The following is a 25,798-nucleotide window of genomic DNA, read 5'->3' on the forward strand; positions in this document are numbered from 1 at the left end:
TCAGTTGTCCATTGCACCATCAGGATTCAAGCAAACCGGGCCGAAGACGGCTGTAATGCCAGAAACCGGTCCCCGGGAGCTTGTTTCCTTCCCAGTGTAAGAATTGGCTTTTGTAGTTTGGTTTGCCCTGTTCCCATCATGCACTGGGACAGGAACAGACTAATTTGCATACAGCCAGGTTCTGAAACTGGGATGGTGCAGTGAGCTAAAAAACGGTGTTGGATCTAGCCCTGATCTCTTGACGGGGTGAGAGCTTTCTGTTTAATTCAGAGACTCTGTCCCTCACCACCCCTTGTTGTAAATCTTTTAACATTAGATCCTGGCCTGTTTCGCCTTGGTGCACTCTGTTTTGTGTTCCGTGCTCTTTCGCAGCACCGGGACACACTGTGGAGTAGCCGCTCGCTCTACAAATACCCTAGTTAACCTAACAAAGCAAAGGCCCTCCTCCTGGGGGGAGGGAGGGGGCAGAAACTCATTTGTGTTGGCAGGCTGGCTAGAACAAGATAGTCAAGCAGACTAGTAGTTGGTAGGCTTTCAGGGGAAACCTCTAAGGGGCCCTCTGGGTACATGTATTAACAAATTAATCACTGGAATCAGCGTGGGCCTATTAATACAAGATCGTTGATATCAAACATCTTTGGTTTCAATAAAGCCATCGTGTAGATGTAGAACTAGTTTTTGATACGCTGGAGGGGTCACCTGATTACTAGGGCTACAAAAAAGTCTAGGCTTAGGGCGTCTCAGCCGGGCGTCGAGGCTAAGGGCGGAGAGGACAAGGGTAGGTGCCTGTTCGAGACTGGTTGGGACTAGGGCCAGAAATGCTGCTCTTTTTCTCATTTAACAAAACCAAGGGCACACCATCCACAAACAGAGCAACACACTCACACCAAATATACACCACGCGCAATACTATGCACAGATTAATGTACTAGCATGCACCACCAACCCAACCAAACCACATCTACACACCCTACTATCCCAACTACCACACATATCCACCATCACCCACAAATAGTACACAACTCTATCCTATACCACTAACCAATACACTCATCACTAACACAATGCCAATCAACACCATACATAACTACATCCCACTCACACACTCTCCCTGCTGTAATTACACCTAACAGTCCACCTTTTATCACCAACAAACATATAATGATCCTTCCATCAGTTGTCCATTGCACCATCAGGATTCAAGCAAACTGGGCCGAAGACGGCTGTAATGCCAGAAACCGGTCCCCGGGAGCTTGTTTCCTTCCCAGTGTAAGAATTGGCTTTTGTAGTTTGGTTTGCCCTGTTCCCATCATGCACTGGGACAGGAACAGACTAATTTGCATACAGCCAGGTTCTGAAACTGGGATGGTGCAGTGAGCTAAAAAACGGTGTTGGATCTAGCCCTGATCTCTTGACGGGGTGAGAGCTTTCTGTTTAATTCAGAGACTCTGTCCCTCACCACCCCTTGTTGTAAATATTTTTGTCCACCCTAAGCGTGGAAGGGTATTCTCAGATGTGAGACCCTTGCTCATTGCACCATCAGGATTCAAGCAAACCGGGCCGAAGACGGCTGTAATGCCAGAAACCGGTCCCCGGGAGCTTGTTTCCTTCCCAGTGTAAGAATTGGCTTTTGTAGTTTGGTTTGCCCTGTTCCCATCATGCACTGGGACAGGAACAGACTAATTTGCATACAGCCAGGTTCTGAAACTGGGATGGTGCAGTGAGCTAAAAAACGGTGTTGGATCTAGCCCTGATCTCTTGACGGGGTGAGAGCTTTCTGTTTAATTCAGAGACTCTGTCCCTCACCACCCCTTGTTGTAAATATTTTTGTCCACCCTAAGCGTGGAAGGGTATTCTCAGATGTGAGACCCTTGCTCATTGCACCATCAGGATTCAAGCAAACCGGGCCGAAGACGGCTGTAATGCCAGAAACCGGTCCCCGGGAGCTTGTTTCCTTCCCAGTGTAAGAATTGGCTTTTGTAGTTTGGTTTGCCCTGTTCCCATCATGCACTGGGACAGGAACAGACTAATTTGCATACAGCCAGGTTCTGAAACTGGGATGGTGCAGTGAGCTAAAAAACGGTGTTGGATCTAGCCCTGATCTCTTGACGGGGTGAGAGCTTTCTGTTTAATGCAGAGACTCTGTCCCTCACCACCCCTTGTTGTAAATCTTTTAACATTAGATCCTGGCCTGTTTTGCCTTGGTGCACTCTGTTTTGTGTTCCGTGCTCTTTCGCAGCACCGGGACACACTGTGGAGTAGCCGCTCGCTCTACAAATACCCTAGTTAACCTAACAAAGCAAAGGCCCTCCTCCTGGGGGGAGGGAGGGGGCAGAAACTCATTTGTGTTGGCAGGCTGGCTAGAACAAGATAGTCAAGCAGACTAGTAGTTGGTAGGCTTTCAGGGGAAACCGCTAAGGGGCCCTCTGGGTACATGTATTAACAAATTAATCACTGGAATCAGCGTGGGCCTATTAATACAAGATCGTTGATATCAAACATCTTTGGTTTCAATAAAGCCATCGTGTAGATGTAGAACTAGTTTTTGATACGCTGGAGGGGTCACCTGATTACTAGGGCTACAAAAAAGTCTAGGCTTAGGGCGTCTCAGCCGGGCGTCGAGGCTAAGGGCGGAGAGGACAAGGGTAGGTGCCTGTTTGAGCCTGTTCGAGACTGGTTGGGACTAGGGCCAGAAATGCTGCTCTTTTTCTCATTTAACAAAACCAAGGGCACACCATCCACAAACAGAGCAACACACTCACACCAAATATACACCACGCGCAATACTATGCACAGATTAATGTACTAGCATGCACCACCAACCCAACCAAACCACATCTACACACCCTACTATCCCAACTACCACACATATCCACCATCACCCACAAATAGTACACAACTCTATCCTATACCACTAACCAATACACTCATCACTAACACAACGCCAATCAACACCATACATAACTACATCCCACTCACACACTCTCCCTGCTGTAATTACACCTAACAGTCCACCTTTTATCACTAACAAACATATAATGATCCTTCCATCAGTTGTCCAACAAACACCCTCCTCTCCCTTATACCATAATAAGACTAACACACAACACACACACTGCACACCATCACACGTTGTAGCTCTTGAAACAAACCAGTCTAAGATAAATTTGAATTTGAATTTAAAATATTTATAAAGCGCAACATTCACCAGACGGTTTCTTGGCGCTATGGGGCAGGGTTAACCGAAGAGGGATAGCGAGTAGATTACTGCGAAAAGGCCTGGTTAAACAAAAAGGTTTTTAAGCCTTTGCGGAAAAGGGAGTAGTGTTTAACCGACCGCAAATGGTCGGGAAGGGAGTTCCAAAAGGTGGGCGCCAGAAATGAAAAAATTGGACCCTCCCCACTTTTTCCGCTTGTAACGGGGTACCTGCAAAAGGGATTGAGAAGATGAGCGAAGCTCTCTAGCAGGGACGTATTCCTTAATCAAGGAGGCAATGAAAGCAGGAGCTGTGCCCTGGCGGGCCTGAAAAACTACACAACCAATTTTAACAAGCATTTGCAATGCAATAGGTCTCGCATTAGGAAAGTTTGAGCTATGGTTTTGTTTTTGAAAATAGCGAAATTAATAGCTTTGTCATTTACAATGTCATAGTTATAACTTTCGCAAATGTGACACCTATACCATTTGTAATGCAATATGCGTTGTATTTACGTGACTTACATGTATTGATATTACAAATAACAATGGTTTTTATTTTTTTTTAAAATAATTAATACTTAATAAAAGTTATTGTAATTTATAATGGCAATAGCTTAAACTTTTGTAAATAACTTTTGTGAACATTATGTTCAGTGTATTTTATTGTGACGAAAATCCAAGAACTGAAGTGAAATATCAACATCTCTTTGTTACATTTGTAATAAAGCTTGAAACATTGAGAGAACATATTTGAACCATCTGTTGTTGAATGGTTGCACGGATTGATGCTGTGGTGGTGCTGAGTGATGTTGTGATGGCGAACGAGTGATGCTGTGGCATTCAGTGATGCTGTGGTAGCGCATAGTGATGTTGTGGTGCCCCTGAGCGATGCTGTGGTGGTGCTGAGTGATGCTGTATGCTATGCTATGTTTTGTTATGCTATGGTATGTTTTGCTATGCTATGCTTTGCTATGCTATTTTTTGTTATGTTTGGTATGCTATGTTTTGCTATGCTTTGTTGTATTTTGTGAACCCCTCCGCTGCGCCGACCGTTCTGCGCTGGTGCGGAACGTTTAATTGCGCGGGCGGGGCCGGAACGTTCAGCAGACGTGCGCAGCACTACCGAGGGAGTGCACACGACGTCCGCTGAGCGTGCGCCGCACCGAAGGGGTTAAGCTATGCTATGTTTTGTTGTGTTTTGCTATGTTGTGTTATGCTATGTGCTGTTGTGTTTTGTTATGCTATGTTTTGCTATCCTGTGCTTTGTTTTGTTATGCTATGCTATGCTTTGTTTTGTTGTGTTTTGTTTTGCGATGCTGTGTTTTGTTATGCTATGCTATGTTTTGTTGTGTTTTGTTTTGCTATGCTGTGTTTTGTTGTGTTTTGCTATGCTGTGTTTTGTTGTGTTTTGTTTTGCTATGCTGGTGAGGGTGTGTGAGGTTGTGAGGGTGAGAGGGTTGGAGGGTGAGAGGGTTGGAGGGTGAGAGGGTTGGAGGGTGAGAGGGTTGGAGGGTGAGAGGGTTGGAGGGTGAGAGGGTTGGAGGGTGAGAGGGTTGGAGGGTGAGAGGGTTGGAGGGTTGGAGGGTGGAGGGTGGAGGGTGAAAGGGTGAGAGGGTTGGAAGGTGAGAGGGCTGGAGGGTGAGAGGGCTGGAGGGTGAGAGGGTTGGAGGGTGAGAGGGTGGAGGGTGGAGGGTGAGAGGGTTGGAGGGTGAGAGGGTTGGAGGGTTGGAAGGTGAGAGGGCTGGAGGGTGAGAGGGCTGGAGGGTGGAAGGGTTGGAGGGTGAGCGGGTTGGAGGGGGTTGGAGGGTGAGAGGGTTGGAGGGGGTTGGAGGGTGAGAGGGTTGGAGGGTGAGAGGGTTGGAGGGTGGAGGGTGAGAGGGTTGGAGGGTTGGAAGGTGAGAGGGCTGGAGGGTGGAAGGGTTGGAGGGTGGAAGGGTTGGAGGGTGAGAGGGTTGGAAGGGGTTGGAGGGTGAGAGGGTTGGAGGGGGTTGGAGGGTGAGAGGGTTGGAGGGTGAGAGGGTTGGAGGGTGAGAGGGTGAGAGGGTGGAGGGTGAGAGGGTTGGAGGGGGTTGGAGGGTGAGAGGGTTGGAGGGTGAGAGGGTTGGAGGGTGAGAGGGTGAGAGGGTGAGAGGGTGAGAGGGTGGAGGGTGAGAGGGTTGGAGGGGGTTGGAGGGTGAGAGGGTTGGAGGGTGAGAGGGTTGGAGGGGGTGAGGGGGGTGAGAGGGTTGGAGGGTGAGAGGGTTGGAGGGTGAGAGGGTGAGAGGGTGGAGGGTGAGAGGGTTGGAGGGGGTTGGAGGGTGAGAGGGTTGGAGGGTGAGAGGGTTGGAGGGGGTGAGGGGGGTGAGAGGGTTGGAGGGTGAGAGGGTTGGAGGGTGAGAGGGTTGGAGGGTGAGAGGGTTGGAGGGTGAGAGGGTTGGAGGGGGTGAGGGGGGTGAGAGGGTTGGAGGGTGAGAGGGTTGGAGGGTGAGAGGGTTGGAGGGTGAGAGGGTTGGAGGGTGAGAGGGTTGGAGGGTGAGAGGGTGGAGGGTGAGAGGGTTGGAGGGTTGGAGGGTTGGAGGGTGAGAGGGTTGGAGGGTTGGAAGGTGAGAGGGCTGGAGGGTGAGAGGGCTGGAGGGGGTTGGAGGGTGAGAGGGTTGGAGGGTGAGAGGGTTGGAGGGTGAGAGGGTTGGAGGGTGAGAGGGTTGGAGGGTGAGAGGGTTGGAGGGTGAGAGGGTTGGAGGGTGAGAGGGTGAGAGGGTTGGAGGGGGTGAGGGGGGTGAGAGGGTTGGAGGGTGAGAGGGTTGGAGGGTGAGAGGGTTGGAGGGTTGGAGGGTGAGAGGGTTGGAGGGTGAGAGGGTTGGAGGGTGAGAGGGTTGGAGGGTTGGAGGGGGTGAGGGGGGTGAGAGGGTTGGAGGGTGAGAGGGTTGGAGGGTGAGAGGGTTGGAGGGTGAGAGGGTTGGAGGGTGAGAGGGTTGGAGGGTGAGAGGGTGGAGGGTGAGAGGGTTGGAGGGTTGGAGGGTGAGAGGGTTGGAGGGTTGGAGGGTTGGAAGGTGAGAGGGCTGGAGGGTGAGAGGGCTGGAGGGTGAGAGGGCTGGAGGGGGTTGGAGGGTGAGAGGGTTGGAGGGTGAGAGGGTTGGAGGGTGAGAGGGTTGGAGGGTGAGAGGGTTGGAGGGTGAGAGGGTTGGAGGGTGAGAGGGTTGGAGGGTGAGAGGGTTGGAGGGTGAGAGGGTTGGAGGGTGAGAGGGTTGGAGGGTGAGAGGGTTGGAGGGTGAGAGGGTGGAGAGTGAGAGGGTTGGAGGGTGAGAGGGTTGGAGGGTGAGAGGGTTGGAGGGTGAGAGGGTTGGAGGGTGAGAGGGTTGGAGGGTGAGAGGGTTGGAGGGTTGGAGGGTGAGAGGGTTGGAGGGTGAGAGGGTTGGAGGGTGAGAGGGTTGGAGGGTTGGAGGGTGAGAGGGTTGGAGGGTGAGAGGGTTGGATGGTGAGAGGGTTGGAGGGTGAGAGGGTTGGAGGGTGAGAGGGTTGGAGGGTTGGAGGGTGAGAGGGTTGGAGGGGTGGAGGGGTGGAGGGTGAGAGGGTGGAGGGTGAGAGGGTGGGAGGGTGAGAGGGTTGGAGGGTGAGAGGGTGAGAGGGTGAGAGGGTGAGAGGGTTGGAGGGTGAGAGGGTTGGAGGGTGAGAGGGGTGGAGGGTGAGAGGGTAGTGGTTGGAGGGTGAGAGGGTGGGAGGGTGAGAGGGTGGGAGGGTGAGAGGGTGAGAGGGTGGAGGGTGAGAGGGTGGAGGGTGAGAGGGTTGGAGGGTGAGAGGGTTGGAGGGTGAGAGGGTTGGAGGGTGAGAGGGTGGAGGGTGAGAGGGTTGGAGGGTGAGAGGGTTGGAGGGTGAGAGGGGTGGAGGGTGAGAGGGTGGAGGGTGAGAGGGTAGAGGGTGAGAGGGTAGAGGGTGAGAGGGTGGGAGGGTGAGAGGGTGGGGGGTGAGAGGGTGGGAGGGTGAGAGGGTGAGAGGGTGGAGGGTGAGAGGGTGGAGGGTGAGAGGGTTGGAGGGTGAGGGGTTGGAGGGTGAGAGGGTGGAGGGTGAGAGGGTTGGAGGGTGAGAGGGTTGGAGGGTGAGAGGGTTGGAGGGTGAGAGGGTTGGAGGGTGAGAGGGTTGGAGGGTGAGAGGGTTGGAGGGTGAGAGGGTGGAGGGTGACAGGGGTGGAGGGTGACAGGGTTGGAGGGTGAGAGGGTTGGAGGGTGAGAGGGTTGGAGGGTGAGAGTGTTGGAGGGTGAGAGTGTTGGAGGGTGAGAGGGTTGGAGGGTGAGAGGGTTGGAGGGTGAGAGGGTTGGAGGGTTGGAGGGTTGGAGGGTGAGAGGGTTGGAGGGTGAGAGGGTTGGAGGGTGAGAGGGTTGGAGGGTGAGAGGGTTGGAGGGTGAGAGGGTTGGAGGGTGTGTGAGGGTGGGTGAGGGGTGTGAGGGTGAGTGAGGGGTGTGAGGGTGAGTGAGGGTGAGTGAGGGGTGTGAGGGTGAGTGAGGGGTGTGAGGGTGAGGATGGGTAAATGGAGTACAATTAAACTGGGTAATACTTAATTCTTATATTTTCAATGCTTGGAAGTGGCAAAAGGCATTGAAAATATAAGAATTAAGTATTACCCAGTTTAATGGTACTCCATTTACCCATCCTGGAAGAATGGAAAGTTAAGTCAGCATTCCTGGGATTCACACTCATGACCTGCAGGTCACAGCATTTTAAAACCGGCACAGTTGTACTCACTGAGCCATCCTGGTGCAAAAGTCACATGCATAAAAACTATGTTGAAACATGTCGCTTTAACAAAAAAAGGCCGAATTCACAAAGCATTTTCTATATATAAGTATTACTTTGTTATGCAAACATAGCAATTTGAGTGTAAATTAGTAATACTTTTACAGATAATCAAAACTGATGGATTTCTTAATTCAAAGGTATACTTACGAATGCAACAAATGTGCCAGCAGAGAGGCACTGTCAGTCAGACTCACAAACTGTGAGGTGATGGTGAGAGTGTGGGCACAACGTGAAACAAATAAATAAACCAATCGGCATAACAAGCCTGTGAGCGTGCACTCTCCCGAACTTCCGGTTTCGGGATGTGCACGCTCACGGCAGTCGTGGGGCGGGACTTCTGTCTTTGCGAGAAGTCCGCGCCCACGGAGTGAATGGCCCAGAGAAGCGGTGGCAGCAGAAGGCAGGAGTGGCGGCTGAGGCGGTAAGTGGGGCTTGGCACCTGTGTGTGAGCGTGTGTGCATGCAGTGTGTGTGTGCATGCAGTGTGTGTGTTTGCATGCAGTGTGTGTGTGCGCGCGTGCGACTGGAGAGGCATGGCTGACCCTGGCAATCTGGAGATGTGCTTCTGGAGATGTGCACGGCTCTGGGAGGCTGGGCATGCGCGTCCACGATGTGCAATCGGCGCTCGTGGCCAGGCCTGGCTCCGTTGAGAGCCGACTCAATCACAATAGGTCTCGAACGAGACCTAAAAAGGGAACACTCCCTGACAGGCAGCCAATGGAGCGCCTTCAGCAAAGGAGTAGAGTGGTGGGATCGGGAAAGGCCGTACACTAGCCGGGCCGCCTGGTTTTGCACCAGTTGGAGCTTTTTTAAACTGTAGGCTGGGATGCCGGTGTACAGGGCGTTGGCATAATCCAGCCGGGAGATCACAAGGGCAGACATGATCAGTTTGAGTGCCTGGGGGGAAAAGAAACGAGAAACAGTGCGGATTGTGCGAGAGTGAAAAAACAAGAAGAAACAACAGAACTAATTTGTGAATGTAGGGTAAGGTGATCATTCATTTTAATGCCTAAAGTCTTACCAGTAGAGGAGGGAGTGGGTGGGAGACCTAGGGAAGAGGGCCAGAATAGTGAGTTCCAGGGACTGGAAGAGCCACCGGTGAGAACCAACTCGGTTTTATCAGGGTTCAGTTTCAAGTGGTTGTGGCTCATCCAGTCCCTGATGAAAATCATAATAGATTGGAAATTAGAAATAGAATGGGAGGAGGGAGAAAGATTGAAGATGAGCTGGAGGTCATCCGCATAGTTGTATACGGTGACCTCCATCTGCTGAAGAGCAAAGATTAGGGGATAGATATAGAGATTAAACAAAAGAGGGGAAAGAGAAGAACCCTGAGGGACACCGCAAGTGATTTTGAGTGGAGTTGCAGTGAAATCCTCCAGCCGGACAGCCTGGGTGCGGTCGCTCAGGAAGGACGAGAGCCAGACCAGGGCTGAGCCCCCGATTCCCGCCGCTCTGATACGTGAAAGCAAGATGGAATGGTCCACCGTATCAAAAGCGGCGGATAGATCGAGGAGCACCAGGGCCGGGTGTTTGTTTTGGTCCATGCCCTCCCTGAGGTTATCCAGGACCGACACCACAACAGACTCAGTAGAGTGCCTGGGTCGAAAACCCGCCTGGCGAGAGGCCAGGCCCCCGGTTGCTTCTACGTGGGCACTGAGAACCGATGTAGCATGGCGCTCAAGCACCTTGCCCAGGAAGGGCAACAGGGAGATAGGACGATAGTTGACTGGGGCAGAAGAATCTGCTCCAGGCTTCTTTAAAATAGGCACTATTGTGGCAGTTTTGAAAGCTGGTATCACAACCCCCTGAGCAAGGGAACTGTTAAGAAGGGTGATCGGAGGCTGAGTGCAGACAGAATAAATCTGTTGAAGAATGCGGGCCGGGCAGATATCTGCCGGAGAACCTGATTTTACCTTGGGAAGTATTTCCAAGAAAACTTCTTCAGTGAGAGGAGGGATTGAAGAAAGACAGCACTGAACTGTGGGAGGGAGAGGAGCAACAAAAGTAAGAGGGGGGGGCGAGGGATATTGGTCTTGATTGTAGTAATTTTGTCCAGAAAATAATAATTCAATGAGTCACATAAAAACTGGGTAGGAAGGGGTTTGGGAGTAGTCCTCTCAGAAAAGGCTAAATCATGGACAATCGTAAAAATCTCTCTGGATTTGTTCTCTGCCACCAGAATTTTGGCTGAAAAATAGGTGGTTTTGGCTTCTATAATGGCTTTTTTATAGTGGCTTAATAATGTGAGATAGTGGGCTTTCGATAAGGGGCAATAGCCCCTTCTCCATTGCCTCTCAGCCTGCCGGAGAGTCAGCTTTTTGTCCTTAAGGTCTTCGCTGAACCACCGGTTAGACTCCTTAGGTCTTCTGCTTGAAATCCGACGTAGGGGGGCTACTGAATTGCAGCCTCCAGCGAGCCAGGTGTCAATAGCGGTGGCTTGCAGGGAAGAGGACAGACCCGCCAGGTTGGGTGAAGAGTCATGGAGCGAGGAAGATAACAAAGAGAGGTCAACACGGTTCCAATTTCGCGCCCAGGTGTTTTTAGCGAGCGGGACCTTGGTTACAGGATTGGAATGGAGGGAAAAAGAGATGAGGGCGTGATCGGACCATGGGCAGGGTGACACAGACATGGACGAGACAGGGCTGTTGAGGGACCAAACTTGGTCAAGCACGTGTCCGTGTGTATGTGTCGGAACTTGGATGTAGGGAACAAAGTTCAGAGATAGGAGTAACTCTGTAAATTGTTTGGAGGATGTGCATTCGAGGGGGTCCATGGGCCAGTAGTTAAAGTCGCCTAGCACTAGGACTGAGGCGTAATTAACCGCCACTGTGGCCAGAAGATCCTGGAAAGCTTGTAAAAACAGGGGAGAAGGCTGGGGCGGACGGTACATTAGCATACAGGTAAGCGGAGGTGAAAAAAAGGTTGAGCGAACCACAAGATGTTCAGTGGGGGCGATGATAGGGGAAGGGAGGAGTTGGAAATTGTAGTCAGAACGGGCAATAAGCGCCATGCCTCCCCCTGTCTTGTTCGCAGGGCGGTCAGCCGAAAGGCCACATAAGAGGGGGGGAGAGCAGCCAAGAGGGAAGGCAAGGAGGACTCACAGAACCAGGTTTCGGTTAGGAATAATAAGTCAGGTTTGTGGGAATCAAGAAGTACAAAAAGTTCCTGGTGGTGTTTAACCGCTGACCTGGTATTGAGCAAAATTATAAACAATGGGGGATGGGAGGAGGAGGGACCGGCGCAAGAGGGAGGTTGGGTCAAAGATGTTGGCAAAGAAGAAGAAGACGGAGACTGAGGGGCTAAGGGGGCAAGACCAAGGGAGGAAATGCGACAAATAGTGGAGGCGGATAGAGGCCACTGGCCCTGTATGGATTTTAATACCTCAGGGGAGTAAGAAAATGAAAGGGCATAAGGACATGCCCCTGGCCCCGTCTGGCCGTGGACGGGCGCAGACGGGCTTGACTTAGGCGCGACTTCGGCGCGTATTCGTCGCGCCCGCTGCGCACGTCCGCTGCGCACACGAGGACACATCGCGCTTTATGGCGTGCACCCCCGAGCAGCTGGACCGCTAACTGCGGTCTAAGCAGCCTTCAGGCTACACCCAAAATGGCGCCCGCCCTCCACACAATCGGCACGAGCAGCCGTGATGGACCGGGGCTGGGTAGGCCACACAAGCGGTAAGAATTACACAAAGTGAAAGTTTAAAAACGGAGCTTTAAATAAGCCGAATTACAATGATTAAAATATAATTGGGTGCCTGCATCTAAATCATGCAGGGACACCGCTTGTAGTCCTGTAAGGAGTGCAGTTGTAGTCACTGCAGCCTCTCGCTATCACAGAGCCCCCAGTGAGGAACAGGAGCTGCCACCGCCTGCTTGACCCAGATAAAGACTCTCACCTCTACTTCATTCCCTCCTACACACAACATACACTCTACTCATAAACACATCACCACCCCCTCTACGTCACAACCTCCTCTCACAAACAATACTACACAACCAAATCAGGTGCATGAAACATATACATCAGTACCCCTTTTCAACACACCTCAAAAGCAAAACATATCACACACACCAGCACAACAAGATCTTCAGAGCGCAACACCTCATAATACTTACCATCACAAAATGCATACGCCCACCTTTCAAAGCACACAAAGGAACAAACTCCAATTCCAAGCTTTCACTCTTCCACCACACCTAACACAGATACAGCAATACAGAACCTCTCTTCTAACCGCCTCTCATCCATTGGACAATTTAGAACATTACGACTTGACCCACATGCTGCACCAACTCCCCTGACTCATACACCTTCCGACTTTAACACACGCAAAAAATATAAACAACATGCCACACCTCACAACTTTGCTTCCCCAATTCTACCTCACAACAATGTTACACCACAAAAGCAACACAGCACTCCAACTCATTCTCAAACATGGACTCCAAGCTGTCGATGAATGTCCAAGTGGATCAAGCAAGATCAAGCTTTGCTACTATAAAAACGCTGCGACAAATTTTCCCTCATTTGGGATTTCCACACAAGGTCCAAGCTACCGTCTCCCTTGTTCTATCCAAACTTGATTACGCCAATAGCCTCTACCACGGATCACCTTTAACGACAATGAAAAGACTACAACGGATTCAGAACTCGGCTGCCAGACTACTCTTGCATATCAAACCACGAGACCACATCTCCCCTGCCTTGAAAGCCCTGCATTGGTTACCGGTTGCCAGAAGATCCATGTTCAAGCTGCTTTGTATTACCCACAAAGCAGTACATGGAATAGGGCCACTCTTCATCAGGAATAAAATCACCAAACACATTCAACAAAGGAACCTCCGCTCTAAAGGAGCATCTCGCCTCAAAATCCCACCATACAAGAAAAAAAACATGGGTGGCTCATCCTTCTCTGTTCAAGCAGCCAAACTATGGAACTCTTTACCCCCCAACATAAGATCCACCGACAACCACCTTATCTTCAGAAAACTACTCACGATTTGGCTCTTCCCCACATAAGCACCATACGGAAAAAGAAATTTAGAGCATATCTCTCTGTATATAAGCATTTGCTTTCACTATAGATATGTGCTTATCTTTGTGTATTACTTTATAAAACATGTAAAATAATTATGTTAAGAGAAAATAAAAAATAAAATAATAATATTCATCAATAAATAAAAATAATCTTTGGTCTACATGTACATACTTCCATTGTGCATCTATGTACCTTCCATGTACTTGGATCTGTGTGTCTGTTACTTTTCTCCTGAAAAAGCATATCCAATGCACTACCCTATTTCTCATCCTGTGCCTCTATCAATATATATCAATATATTTAATCTAAATATACTTACTTCCTTTATGTATCTATATACTTTCAATGTATTTATGGATCTATATATTTATCACTTTCTTCTAATTTAGCATTTCCAATGCAATGCACTAGCCTATTTCTCAGCCTATACTTCGCTCTATATATCTTCTAGCCCAACCTTCTGACTCATCTCAAACTTCTTTCTACTACTCCTGCTAATGCACTACCCTATCTCTCATCCTATAAATCGATCAATATATCCTCTACATCCACTCTCTTTTATCCCAAACCCCATACCACTACTATGATCGCCAAAATAACCCTTTCTAGACTCTCTCCTGATCTACCCCTCCTTGCATCATCTGACACCTCTTTTTACTACACCGATCTCCTAAAACAAACCTTTCTAAACTCTCCCCTCTGACTCCTTCCCTCCAAAACTCCTTTTTACTCATCCAAAAGCCTCTTCCTACTGCTAAGACCTTAAAAAAAATCCTTCACTCTTTTATCCCTCCACTATCCGTTTCAATCAAAATTAACAGACTAACATGTTCACTTCTCAAATTCCATATTCAACTATACTAATATACTGCCCAAATAACTGAATAACATATCTACTACTCAAATTACTTCATATTTATACTATACTAATTTTCAACACTAATCCTTTATGGGTTCTGGAGTGGCGTGCTACTCGCCAGAAAAGCGCTTCAACACACATCAGGGGTAACAAGTGCTATATGAATGCAAATCTTTCTTCCACTTTTATCCATCCGCTATCCTTCTCACTCCAAGTAACAGACTAATATCCACCACTGAAAATACCTCATATTTCACCATATTCATTCACCACTAATCCTTTAAAGGCTTCCTGAATGGCATGCATCAACAAGCGAGCGATAAATAAATACAAACCTTTGTCCTCATCTATCCTTCTGCTATCATTACAAATCCAAATAACTGACTAACCTATCCACCACTTAAAATGTACTTGCATGTTTCACTATACTAATTCAACACTAATCCTCTATGGGTCCCAGAGTAGCGTGCTACCTGCCGAAAAAGCGCTTTGACGCCTCGTCTGGGGTAGTAAGCGCTATATAAATGCAATTACAATACAATACAATTAGGGAAACTCTTTAGCCACCTTCCCCTACTTACCAGGGGTACCACTTACTAGCGACTTACTGTGAGTGGCAAAGGTATTGCCAATTGAGGAAACAATTGTACAGTTTTGGGAAAGAGATCTAGCACTTGGGGACTGGGTTAGCAGGTGCCAGTGCACCTCCAGTCTAAAATGCATCGAATACCAGGCAAAAAATTGGGGTGAACATATCAAAAAGAGTACTTTTGCTGTACCCTTGACCAAATGTAGCGAAACTTGCAGATCTCCCAAAAAGAAATTGGGCAACAGGTCTGCAAAGTTTCACACACATTTGTCTAACAGTTGCAAAGTTATATAGGGACAACAATCTGAAAAATACCTATCTTTGGTCACTATAACTACAGAGTTGGGGGTGGGTGTTTGTGTGTGTGAGTAATGTGCAAGGCTGGCTGGAAGGGGCAAGCAGCAGCGATGAGGGAGGTGGTGGGGAGATGGGCAAGCAACAATGGGGGAGGATGGGAGAAAGCCACAATGAAGGGGAAACAAAAAAAGAAGTACCTTAATCGGAGCAGGATCAGCAGAAGGAAACCTAATGAATCAGTACTTGGTCCAAGCTCCAGCGAAGAGAAATATGGCCAAAAAGGAAGTGGAGCACCCACACATTTACCAATGAGAAGCAAGGAAAGTTGTGGCAACTAAGCCAGCAATTGGTAAGTAATGTGCGGGCTGCAAGTCCCTCTTGTGTATACAATATCTCTCACAAGCTAGTAGTGCATGCGCTGTCACAGGCAAGACATAAAAATGAGACCTTGGAAAAAAAGGAGAATCAAACCATAGCCATGGTGGGACAACGGCAAGAAAAGATAACCTGATTATGTTGTGTTATTACACTGGGATCTGCTAGGCATGACTAGTTTGACACAAAGAGTAGGAAGCCCTGGGCATCACAGTCCATTTTTATGTGGAATGCTGACGCCTAATGATTAATAGAAATATATCACATGAATGTTGGAGGAAATCGTTTTAATTTGCCAGTTTACAGCTAGATAAAATGGTTGAAGCTCTGGCACTTAAAGCATGTGCAAAGTGCATCCAGACAGTCATTTTGGACTTGTCACTGTCAGTTAGAGACTTTATAAGCCTTTGTCAAGAATAGGAAATCCATGTACCAGCCAAATCTGCTTTTCCACCACTGGGTCCTCTTCCTAATGGGGAAAAAAAAGATCATTTTTAATTTGAAATCTTCTACAGTATCTGCTTCACATTACAACGAAGAAAACATAGTTTACAAATGCAAGTGCAGTATCATTTAAATCTTACTCTTATGATGCTTAAACAAGTAACAAAGACCGTTAAAATATCCCTTTTCCCGTCCCTTCTCTGTTCCACATGTAAGTTACCCCGCCTATAGGATGTACCATTAGCATACAAGGGTGTGACCAGAGATTTTCCTTATGTACACTTGTAATTGTGTGTGTCTTGTAAAGCGCACTTCTACCCGCACCGCAGGCCTCGTAGCGCTATAGACAGCTGGGGAACCCGTCCTGGCTTTCCCTGTGAGATAGTCCCTCCTGGGAGTCTCCAAGGTGAAACCAGGCATCCCAGGCGTTTGTGAGGGGCCGTTGTGGAGATGAGGCAAGCTAATGCCCAGAGTTGCAGAGTGTGGTCTCTGGTTGGAGTAGGCACCGATGCGAGAATTATCGAGTCCGCTGATCCTGGTCCAAGACCCTGCCGCGTCGGGAATCGAACCCTGGTCCCGGGCCGTTCTCTGCACTCGGGTCTGCCGCCTCTAACCATTGAGCCACACCACTCCACTACACTACACCTGAGCCAAAGTCTTCATGCGAACACCCCATGCCTACACTCAATTTCCTTACATTTTCAGTTGTAAAAATGTAATTTCATTTTGCTGTAGTTTTCCACGTATGACTTAATAAACCGTTCCGTCGTAGAGTGGCCTCTTAAGGGAAGTGACATCCACCACCCCAGCAATTTCCCAACAAATATCACCAAGGCATCTTCCATCGTTCCCCAACAGTCGCAACCCTGCCTCCCTCAAATGAGTGCCTGAATGGATTATCCACGCCGATAGGCATTGGCTGCATATGTAACGCAGGCCCATTGGCCACTCCCGAGTTTGGAAGGGCATACATTGCCAGCTATATTGCAGTGAGGCAAAGCACCCAGGCCCTTTTAATACCTATCTCTCATAATACAATCAAACAGCTGTGAACCTGGAAGCTTCTGTAAGGCCACAACAAAGCAGCTGAATTTGTGATACAAGAGTGGCATTTTTGTTTGACATCACTTCTTTTTTACTGATGCAATATCTGGTATGTTTTATAACCCTTGCTAATGCTGTTGCTATACAGACTGTAACTATGCACAGGAATTTACAAGTATATATTGATCAGTCGGAGCTATGTAAGCTTACAGCCTGAGAACAACTTCATGCCTTTAATGCCAAATCTACCAGCCTCGCCTTTTCTCCGTTCGGAAACTACGTTAGCTGAAGCAGATGGCGTTTTGCTGAAACTATTATGAAAGTATTGCAGTTGACATTGAGGTATTAGATGCCGGTCTACGGCTCTTCCTCAATATCAGTAGGCTCTTGTACTTGCTAATCTCATTATGACCCTCAACTTTCTGGAAGACTCTTGTTGCATTTCTCTCTTTTTTGTAAATGTTTTGCTTTACTCCAGCGTCTGGCCAGTGAAGTAATAAATATTTCCTTCATTCCTATGGTCTTGTTGCAAGATACTTTTCCTTCAGTATAATCATTGTTGCACAGTATCTTTGTTACCTTAATTGTGGTCTTTATCCAGGTGCTGGTAAAGTCAGACACTCCAACTGGTGACGTTTTATTGGACGAGACCCTCAAACACATGAAGGCCACGGATCCCGCAGAGACTGTGCAGAGCTGGATAGAGCTGCTAACAGGTAAGAGAACTGCAACCACTTGATTACAGTACTGGTTGCAGCTAAAAAGATTACATCCTATAGAGACTTCTAGGTGCAGATTTCTTACCATAGAATATTCCCCAGGCATCAGAATGTATCTGGAAATTTTCGAGCAGTACCCATACGTGCCAGTAGCTGGTGTTGTTCAGTTCCGCATTGGCCGTGCTGGATGTAATGTGTACAGTGCCTCAATAGGTGCCACCTCAGCGCACTAATGTCCGTTCTTTTCTTTCAAAGCCACTCGGAGAGGATCCTGAAAGAGCTACCATCTGTCTTTTTCACGCAGAAAGTCCCGGCACCGCTCACAGAGCCACTCCTTACAGTCGTTGTCTTGATCCAGGTCATTAGGTAAGTCACATAATAGGAAGACAAAGCACTCTTTGACTTCTGTGTGCCGGTCCAAGACATCGGACCTGGCACAAGATCGTTGGCACTCTAGGTCTGACTCAACGCCTCCCAGAGCCAAAGCTACGCCCACCCAAATCCAGGAGTTTTAGGAGTCTATGCACCCTATATTTGTGCAGCTCTCCCTATCTGGAGTGCCTTCAGGCCCCACAGATTCCAGAGCGGCCTCTACTGGTTTTCTGCTGGCAGGTCCGCCCGCACTGCCAGCTGGGACCCTTGGATCCGATGCTGGATTCGGAGCAGCACCGGACCTGCAAGACCGGGACATTTCCCAGTGCCATCGTTTCAGGTGCTCCACTGTGATGCTGGCCCCATATTTATACCCGACTTCGACAAGGAACCGGATACATGTTGCCGACAAGGCACCCACTGGTACCATGCTTTCTGAGTCGAAACTAGTGCCTTTTTCTATTGATGGGTCTGGAGAGAGTGTGACGATTGGAAGGGGTCAGAGGACCCTTATGGGTATCATCACACCCTGGATAATGCAGAGAACAACTCGTATGAGGAACTGGCAGATGCCAGTGTTGGACACCTCACCAGACACTGGCCTGACCTGTCCCTTTACCGTGGCTCTGAAGGAGGGGCTTAATTTGCAGTGGTGGTACAGAAGGCAGTTGAGGTCCTGGACCTTCAGCTTCCCAAAGTGGCAGTCAAGACTAACATCTTGACAGAGGTGCTTCAGCTGGGAGTTGTCCCCTCAGAACCCTTACTCCCATTCATTGAAGCCTTAACAGGGGTTCTTGTGCACAGGACAATTGCCTGCCACCATCACTTCACTCCTGGTGACCCCAGTTTCCTCACCTAGCACCACAACCCGGAGAGCCAGGTGGTCCAAGCTTCCACTTCCAGGATCTATCCTGGCGTGTTCCTAACCACTCCACCGGAAAAGGAATCCAAAAAGCTGGATACCTTTTGGTAAGAGGATTTTCTCTTCCACCATCCTAGTACTGTGGTCGGTGAACACCATGCGCCTTTTGGGCTGACACCAGCAAACTGTATGAGGTTCGGTTGTGCAAGTGCTGCCCTTGGTCTCTGAGGAGACCTGTGTTGTACTCTCTCAAGCAATTGCTGATCAGCTAAATGCAGCAAAGTTCACCATTTGATGTGGGCTCGATGTGACCGACTCACTGAGCATAGCGATTTTATAGTCCTTGGCACTGAGATGCCATGCCTGGTTGAGAACCACTGACTTCTCAGGCGATTTCCAAGCTTCATATATGTACATGCCCTTTGATGTCTTCTGGTGAGATGGCAGACTCTGCGCTGGAGCACTTTAAGGATAGCAGAGCTGCTGCAGGTCCTTAGGCCTATCCTTGGCCTCTCGCCAATCCCAGTAAGCCTTTCAGTGGCTATGGAAGGGGCTACCAACAGCCTCCCATCCCGCCCAGCCACCAGGGCTCCTAGCTCTATTGTGGCAGCGCACGTGGTTTCCACAGATCACATGGGATTACCATCCAGAGGTCGGGGTAAGTCCACCTCCCCTGGCAGCCAGAGCCTCCAAACCCGTTGTTTCCCCTTATATAAATGTGGGCACTCAGTGGGATCCGCCATCACCTGACACACTGAAGTCCATAACATCCGACAAGTGGGGATTGCAAATAATCCAGAAAGGCTATTCCCTCCCTTTCATGGAAACCCCTCCACCCATGCCACCTTATTATGACCGGCTGATGGAGGACCATCTTTCCTTGCTCTGTCAGGAAGCATTGGCTCTTTTGGCCAAAGAAGCCATTGCGAGAGAGCTGGCATCAGAAGTAGGTCATGGCTGCTATTCCTGCTACTTTCTGGTGACCAAAATGGATGGAGTCGTTCATTCTATCCTACACCTGCACCTTCTCAACTTGTTCCTTTAAAAAGGAGCAGTTCAAAATGCTCACCTTAGGTCCAGTCTGACCTGGACCTTGGAAACTGTATGGTAGCATTGGACTTGCAGGATGCATATTCCCACATCCCCATCCTGCCTGCCCATAGGCGCTACCTACGGTTCACTGTGGGCCAGGAGCATTTTCAGTTTGCTGTGCTCCCCTTCAACCTCAGCAGAGCCCCTCGGGTGTTCATGAAAATAATGGTGATTATTACAGCACTTCTGTGTAGGTCAGGGGTTCCAGTCTTCCCCCCCCCCCTACCACGCCAATTGGCTGTTGAAGGCAGTCTCCCACCTCTAGACTACGGGGGACCTCCTACATTCGCTGAGGTTCACTATCAAGTGCCGAAGTCGACCTGACTCCTTCTAAGATGCTCCCTTTCATTGGAACTGTTCTGGACACAGTGCAGTTTCTGGCCTATCCTCCAGAGTGGCGGAAAAACTCATCCGTCTATGCCTAGCCAATCAAAAATGTTGTCTCTTCCATCCAGAAGTGGTGCAATGTCTCTTTCAAGAGCTTGGAGAATCTTGGTTAGAGCTGTTCACCACTGGTGAGTACAGTTTTGCACACTGGAGTTTCCAAGGCAGCTCTCGCTCAGAAGTTTTACATCTCGAGTAGAACTCTGGCCTCCTGCATGCCTTTCCGCTGATACCACTTCTTCTTAGAGTACTCAAGAAGATCATAAATGACCGGGCCCAAGTCATTCTTGTGGCTTTCGATTTGGCATGGAGAGTTTGGTATCATACCCGAGCTTCTGAGCATGAGCATAGGTCCTCCCATCAGGCTGTCCCTTCAAGAGGATCTTCTGTCGCAGTAACAGGAGAGGGTTCTGCACCCAAACCTGTGCACCCTCCACCTTCATGTGTGGATATTGAGCAGCAACAGTTGACATCTTTCAACATTCATCTGAAGTTTGTGGTGCTATTTGGGCAGTCGGGTGTCCCTCTACCAAGACGGTATATGCCTGCAGCTGGGACAAACTTGTGGTACGGTGTGAATCCAGAAATATTGATCCCCCAGGTTATTTTATTTGTTCTCTATAATTTATCTATTATCTAAATAGCAAATTGCTTGAGCTGTTCCATAACATGCTGACTACTAAAACTGCCTTTCTGGTGGCCATCACATCTGCTTAGGTGGGGGATCAGCAAACTGCAGGCACTCTCTGTACAACCTCCTTATACCACCTTTTATCCAGACAAGCTGGTTCTTTGGTCCTCTGCCTCCTTTACCAACAGATGTGACACCCTTTTATGTAGGTCAAACCGTCACTTTTCCTACCTCTTTGCTCTGCCTCCTCTTTCTAAAGGAGAGGAGAGACTACAACATGTGGACCAAAAAGACAATTGTCGGTCTACATTGAGCACACAAGAAAGTTCCAGGTGGACAATCCACTCTTTGTCGGCTGTGTTGGAGCTGAGAATGGGAAGGCAGTGCAGAAGCAGACCATCTCACGATGGATTGTGCTCTGCATAAAGATTTGCTATGCACTGGCCAAAAAGCCACCCTGCTCATTGCACCATCAGGATTCAAGCAAACCGGGCCGAAGACGGCTGTAATGCCAGAAACCGGTCCCCGGGAGCTTGTTTCCTTCCCAGTCTAAGAATTGGCTTCTGTAGTTTGGTTTGCCCTGTTCCCATCATGCACTGGGACAGGAACAGACTAATTTGCATACAGCCAGGTTCTGAAACTGGGATGGTGCAGTGAGCTAAAAAACGGTGTTGGATCTAGCCCTGATCTCTTGACTGGGTGAGAGCTTTCTGCTTAATTCAGAGACTCTGTCCCTCACCACCCCTTGTTGTAAATATTTTTGTCCACCCTAAGCGTGGAAGGGTATTCTCAGATGTGAGACCCTTGCTCATTGCACCATCAGGATTCAAGCAAACCGGGCCGAAGACGGCTGTAATGCCAGAAACCGGTCCCCGGGAGCTTGTTTCCTTCCCAGTCTAAGAATTGGCTTCTGTAGTTTGGTTTGCCCTGTTCCCATCATGCACTGGGACAGGAACAGACTAATTTGCATACAGCCAGGTTCTGAAACTGGGATGGTGCAGTGAGCTAAAAAACGGTGTTGGATCTAGCCCTGATCTCTTGACTGGGTGAGCGCTTTCTGCTTAATTCAGAGACTCTGTCCCTCACCACCCCTTGTTGTAAATATTTTTGTCCACCCTAAGCGTGGAAGGGTATTCTCAGATGTGAGACCCTTGCTCATTGCACCATCAGGATTCAAGCAAACCGGGCCGAAGACGGCTGTAATGCCAGAAACCGGTCCCCGGGAGCTTGTTTCCTTCCCAGTCTAAGAATTGGCTTCTGTAGTTTGGTTTTCCCTGTTCCCATCATGCACTGGGACAGGAACAGACTAATTTGCATACAGCCAGGTTCTGAAACTGGGATGGTGCAGTGAGCTAAAAAACGGTGTTGGATCTAGCCCTGATCTCTTGACTGGGTGAGAGCTTTCTGCTTAATTCAGAGACTCTGTCCCTCACCACCCCTTGTTGTAAATACCCTCCCAGGGCATGCATGCTTATTCTACCAGAGCCAAGGCTTCAACCACTGGTACCTTGCAGAGTCCCTGTCATTGACATCTGCCAGGCAGCAATGTGGGCATCCTTGCACACGTTCATGAAGCACTACTGCCCGGATGGTCAGATCCACTGTGAGGGTTACTTTGCCCGTTCGTTCAGCAGGACTTTTTGGTCTAACCTGTTCACAGACCCACTTACTGGGTGGTATTGCTTGGGTATCCATTCTAAGGTAAGGAATCTGCAGCTAGAAGTCTCTAACAGATGAGAAAGTTACTTACCTTCAGTAATGCCTTATCTGATTGAGACTATCTAGCCACATATTCCTTACCGATCCTCCCTGCTCTGCGAACTGGGTCATTAGGGTCATCCTTCTAAAGGCCTTAGTAAAGCACACAAGTATGTCTGCATTGTTCGTGGCTCTGCTCTTCTGGCATGGAAAGTTGTAAAAACAAACTGAGGTAAGCACGCTGGGGTGACGCCTATCTGAGCATCACTCACGTCACATCTGATGCAAAGCCAAATGGGTCCACCCACTGGTGCGCCGATGTACTGCTTGACAATTCATTACCAGATCCAGAACCAGATCCAGTCAGACACCTGGGGAATATTCTAAGGTATGGAATCTGCTGCTAGATAGTCTATGCCAGATAAGGCATTACTGAAGGTAAATAACTTGTTCATCATTAATAAAATAGCCCAAGGTGGGCTACTGTGGTTGATATTCAGTTGTCTTAAAGAACCAGTGATGCCTTACTTGAAGGGTAGTACATTTTACCATTGTAGGATCTTTCTATGATAATCCTAAACGTAAACCATTTCCTGTCTGCATGTGGCAGCTCTATGAACACTTCATTTTCAACATATGCTGTATTTCTATCGGAGCTGAAATACAGTCAATCTGGTTTTATTTAAATTAATGGCTGCTCAATTGAGCCAATACATAAGGCATCATTGCAGCTTCTACCAGTAAGGTAGATTTTTTATATGACCATTACTTCAGCTTGAAGAGTGAGTAGACTTCCCTTGTTGAGTCTTATAGAGTTTTCAACAAAAATAGTTATGTGAACACATTTGTTTATCTTATTGAAACTTGTATCCAGTTTCGATATCCATCTTTCTATGGATTTACTTGTTTTCTTTGGGAGCACAATATCTCATGCAGAAAGGTCTACTCACTCCTTTGATTCCTTGAGTCCTGAAGTTTTATATAGTCTGGTATTTGAAAAACATGCTAATACACCATGCTGTGCCTGATATCAGAGTATGCGTGTGATGCTTTGGTCCTTTTTGTCAGCTTCTTTACTGCGGTTGTCAACAAATGTGTTCCTTTAAAAACCATTGCCATTACCCAGACTCGCCAGAAGTGGATGCAGGCCTTTTACCTTTGGGGTGTTCTGCCTTTGAAAGTGTTGACTGCAACCTTCAGCACCAGTCTTGGAGGGTTACATTCTTGGTAGCTATGTGTGCATAGGTGACTGAAATACGTCTTATTCCATTACAGTAGTTTCCCTCAAAACTAGCTTCCATTCTTATTACCTAATATTTTCATGTAAACCAATTGCTTCTATCCATTTTCAGTTATTTTTTATTATAAGATTGGTCTCTTGATAACACGGGTGAAAATAATTCTTTGGCACAACAACATTGCCTAACATTAAATTAGGAAATCCATACAACCCTTTGAGAAGGGAGTTGACTGAAAAGGTGTAGCTACTTCTTAACAGTCCTTTATAATCATTTTTACGTGCTATCAAAAGGCCATCAGACCCGTTCCAATTGCCTGCACACTGGTTCATCAATAGTCACTACAGCTCTCATGAGGAATATCATATCAAGAAGATTTGCCGCCCACCCGCCGCCCACCATGAGACCAGGAGATACATTTGTCAGACACTCGTACCCTGATTATGACTTGTGAACATATCCTCAAGTGTTTAGGCCTCTCTGTTTCACTTGTGTATCTGAAAGATTTCTTTCTTTATTTTTTTATGCATCCTGGCTTAGTGTTGCTCTACCTAAAGGATAATCTTTCCAATCTATTGCAAATTGGGATCGCAATGAGGAATCCATGATGGAGAAAGATGTTGGTTATATACAATATTAGTTCGTGATCTCAAGTGTATTAATGAAATTGATAAACTGCTCGCCAGCACCCAAATAAACAGTCCTGTTGCTGAAGTCTTAGCTGCTTAGTAAGGGTCCTCACTTTGAGACAAAGTCCCCTGTGTACTTTGTAAGGGACACAATGAGCTGCTCCTTATAACTGCTCTTATAGCCATACCCTCCGTTTCAGCCGTTCATTACTGTACCCCAAAATTCCGAAATGTTTCCACCGAGGTGTTTCCTGCAAAAACACTCGGCCCGTAATGCCTACTTTACTGACTACAAAGCCCTTTCATTTTTTTTATATTGTTTTTTATTAGCATTTTTCGTTGGTCCTGTATTGACCCATTTGGGGAGTATGTTGTGCTTGCTAATATATCCTCTTATATCTAGCATTTTCTGTGTATCATAAACCAATAACAGCTACTTCTTCCTGGGGCCAACGCTCACTTATTCCTCATTTGCCTATTTTATTCTCAGGTCCAGTCTTTTATCTACCCCAAGGGGGGAACAAGGGTCAAACGGGAGGGAGGGGAGGGAGGGAGGGAGGGAGAGAGAGAGAGAGAGAGATAGATATCAGCCAGGGGTTTACGCCTCTGGCCCAAATCAAAACATCATTCTCCCAGCCAGACACTCTGGGGTCCGAGTTCGTATGTCATCTAAGGGCAATTCACCCTTTGGTTAGAAGCAAGACTAGATCATTGAACCTGTGCCTAATTTTCTTTTGTTTTAGGCCTTGGGAATAGTCCCAATAGAGAAACTTCTGGGCAGCACATCAAGGTGCGTGCAAGGACCCCATTCAGGGTTTCTATGATCTTTTGCCAGTATGTCTGTGCAACTCCAAATCATGTGCGCAAAATTGGCATCTGGTTATTCACATCTAGGACAATTCTGATCCTCCACCCCATACATAATGTTAAGCCTCTGCTGTGTGAGGTAAGTCATGTGGAGTATATTGAACTGTATAAGTTTAAAATTGGCATTCCTGGAGATCTTCTTAGGACTCCCTAAAGCTTTCTTACATTCCGCATCAGTCAAGGGTCTACCAACAAGATCTTCCCATCTCTCTCAGATTCGTCTTTTCTATTATTGCTACATGTAGCCGTTTTACCAGATGTCTAGCAGATTCCATCGTCACAATTGCCTGCAGGTCTTGGTGCGTGTTGGGCTCTTGTGTGTCTCTGCCCCAGAGGGCAGCCAAGGTTCCCCAGACATTGTGATAAGTTAGGAACTGACCTGGTACCAGTTCATGATATTCCAGAAATTCTACAACTGGGAGTAATTCTCCATCCTGATAAGTCCCCGACTGTGGTCACTCCTGCCTCCATCCATTCTCTCAACAGGCCTTGCGTGAACAGGGAACAGTCACCTATCCGAGGCAGTCCTATGATTGATAGGTCAGGTTCATAGAGGGGCATCCCTACCCCTTGCTTTGTGCATATATCCCAGCATTTCAGGGCTAATTTTAACAGCACTCCAATATTTCTGATCTTATATTTGGGTTCAGCATTCTGGGTAATAATACCCCGTGAGGGTGTTGCTT

At 48.1% G+C, this 25,798-nt stretch overlaps 1 protein-coding gene across 2 annotated transcripts in view; it reads left to right on the forward strand.

Annotated features, from left to right (window-relative positions):
* Positions 1–25,798, forward strand: part of GOLPH3L (golgi phosphoprotein 3 like) — a 153,481-nt gene that overhangs the window by 121,976 nt on the left and 5,707 nt on the right. For both annotated transcript variants that reach the window (XR_015302625.1, XM_086947458.1), the window contains exon 4: positions 17,222–17,336. Coding sequence is in view for 1 of the 2 variants with exons in the window: in XM_086947458.1 (XP_086803584.1) it covers positions 17,222–17,336 (115 nt within the window). In the remaining variant the exon portion in view is untranslated. The remainder of the gene's footprint in view (positions 1–17,221; positions 17,337–25,798) is intronic.

Source organism: Lissotriton vulgaris, chromosome 12, assembly GCF_964263255.1.
Source record: "Lissotriton vulgaris chromosome 12, aLisVul1.2, whole genome shotgun sequence".
Lineage (NCBI taxonomy): Eukaryota > Metazoa > Chordata > Amphibia > Caudata > Salamandridae > Lissotriton > Lissotriton vulgaris.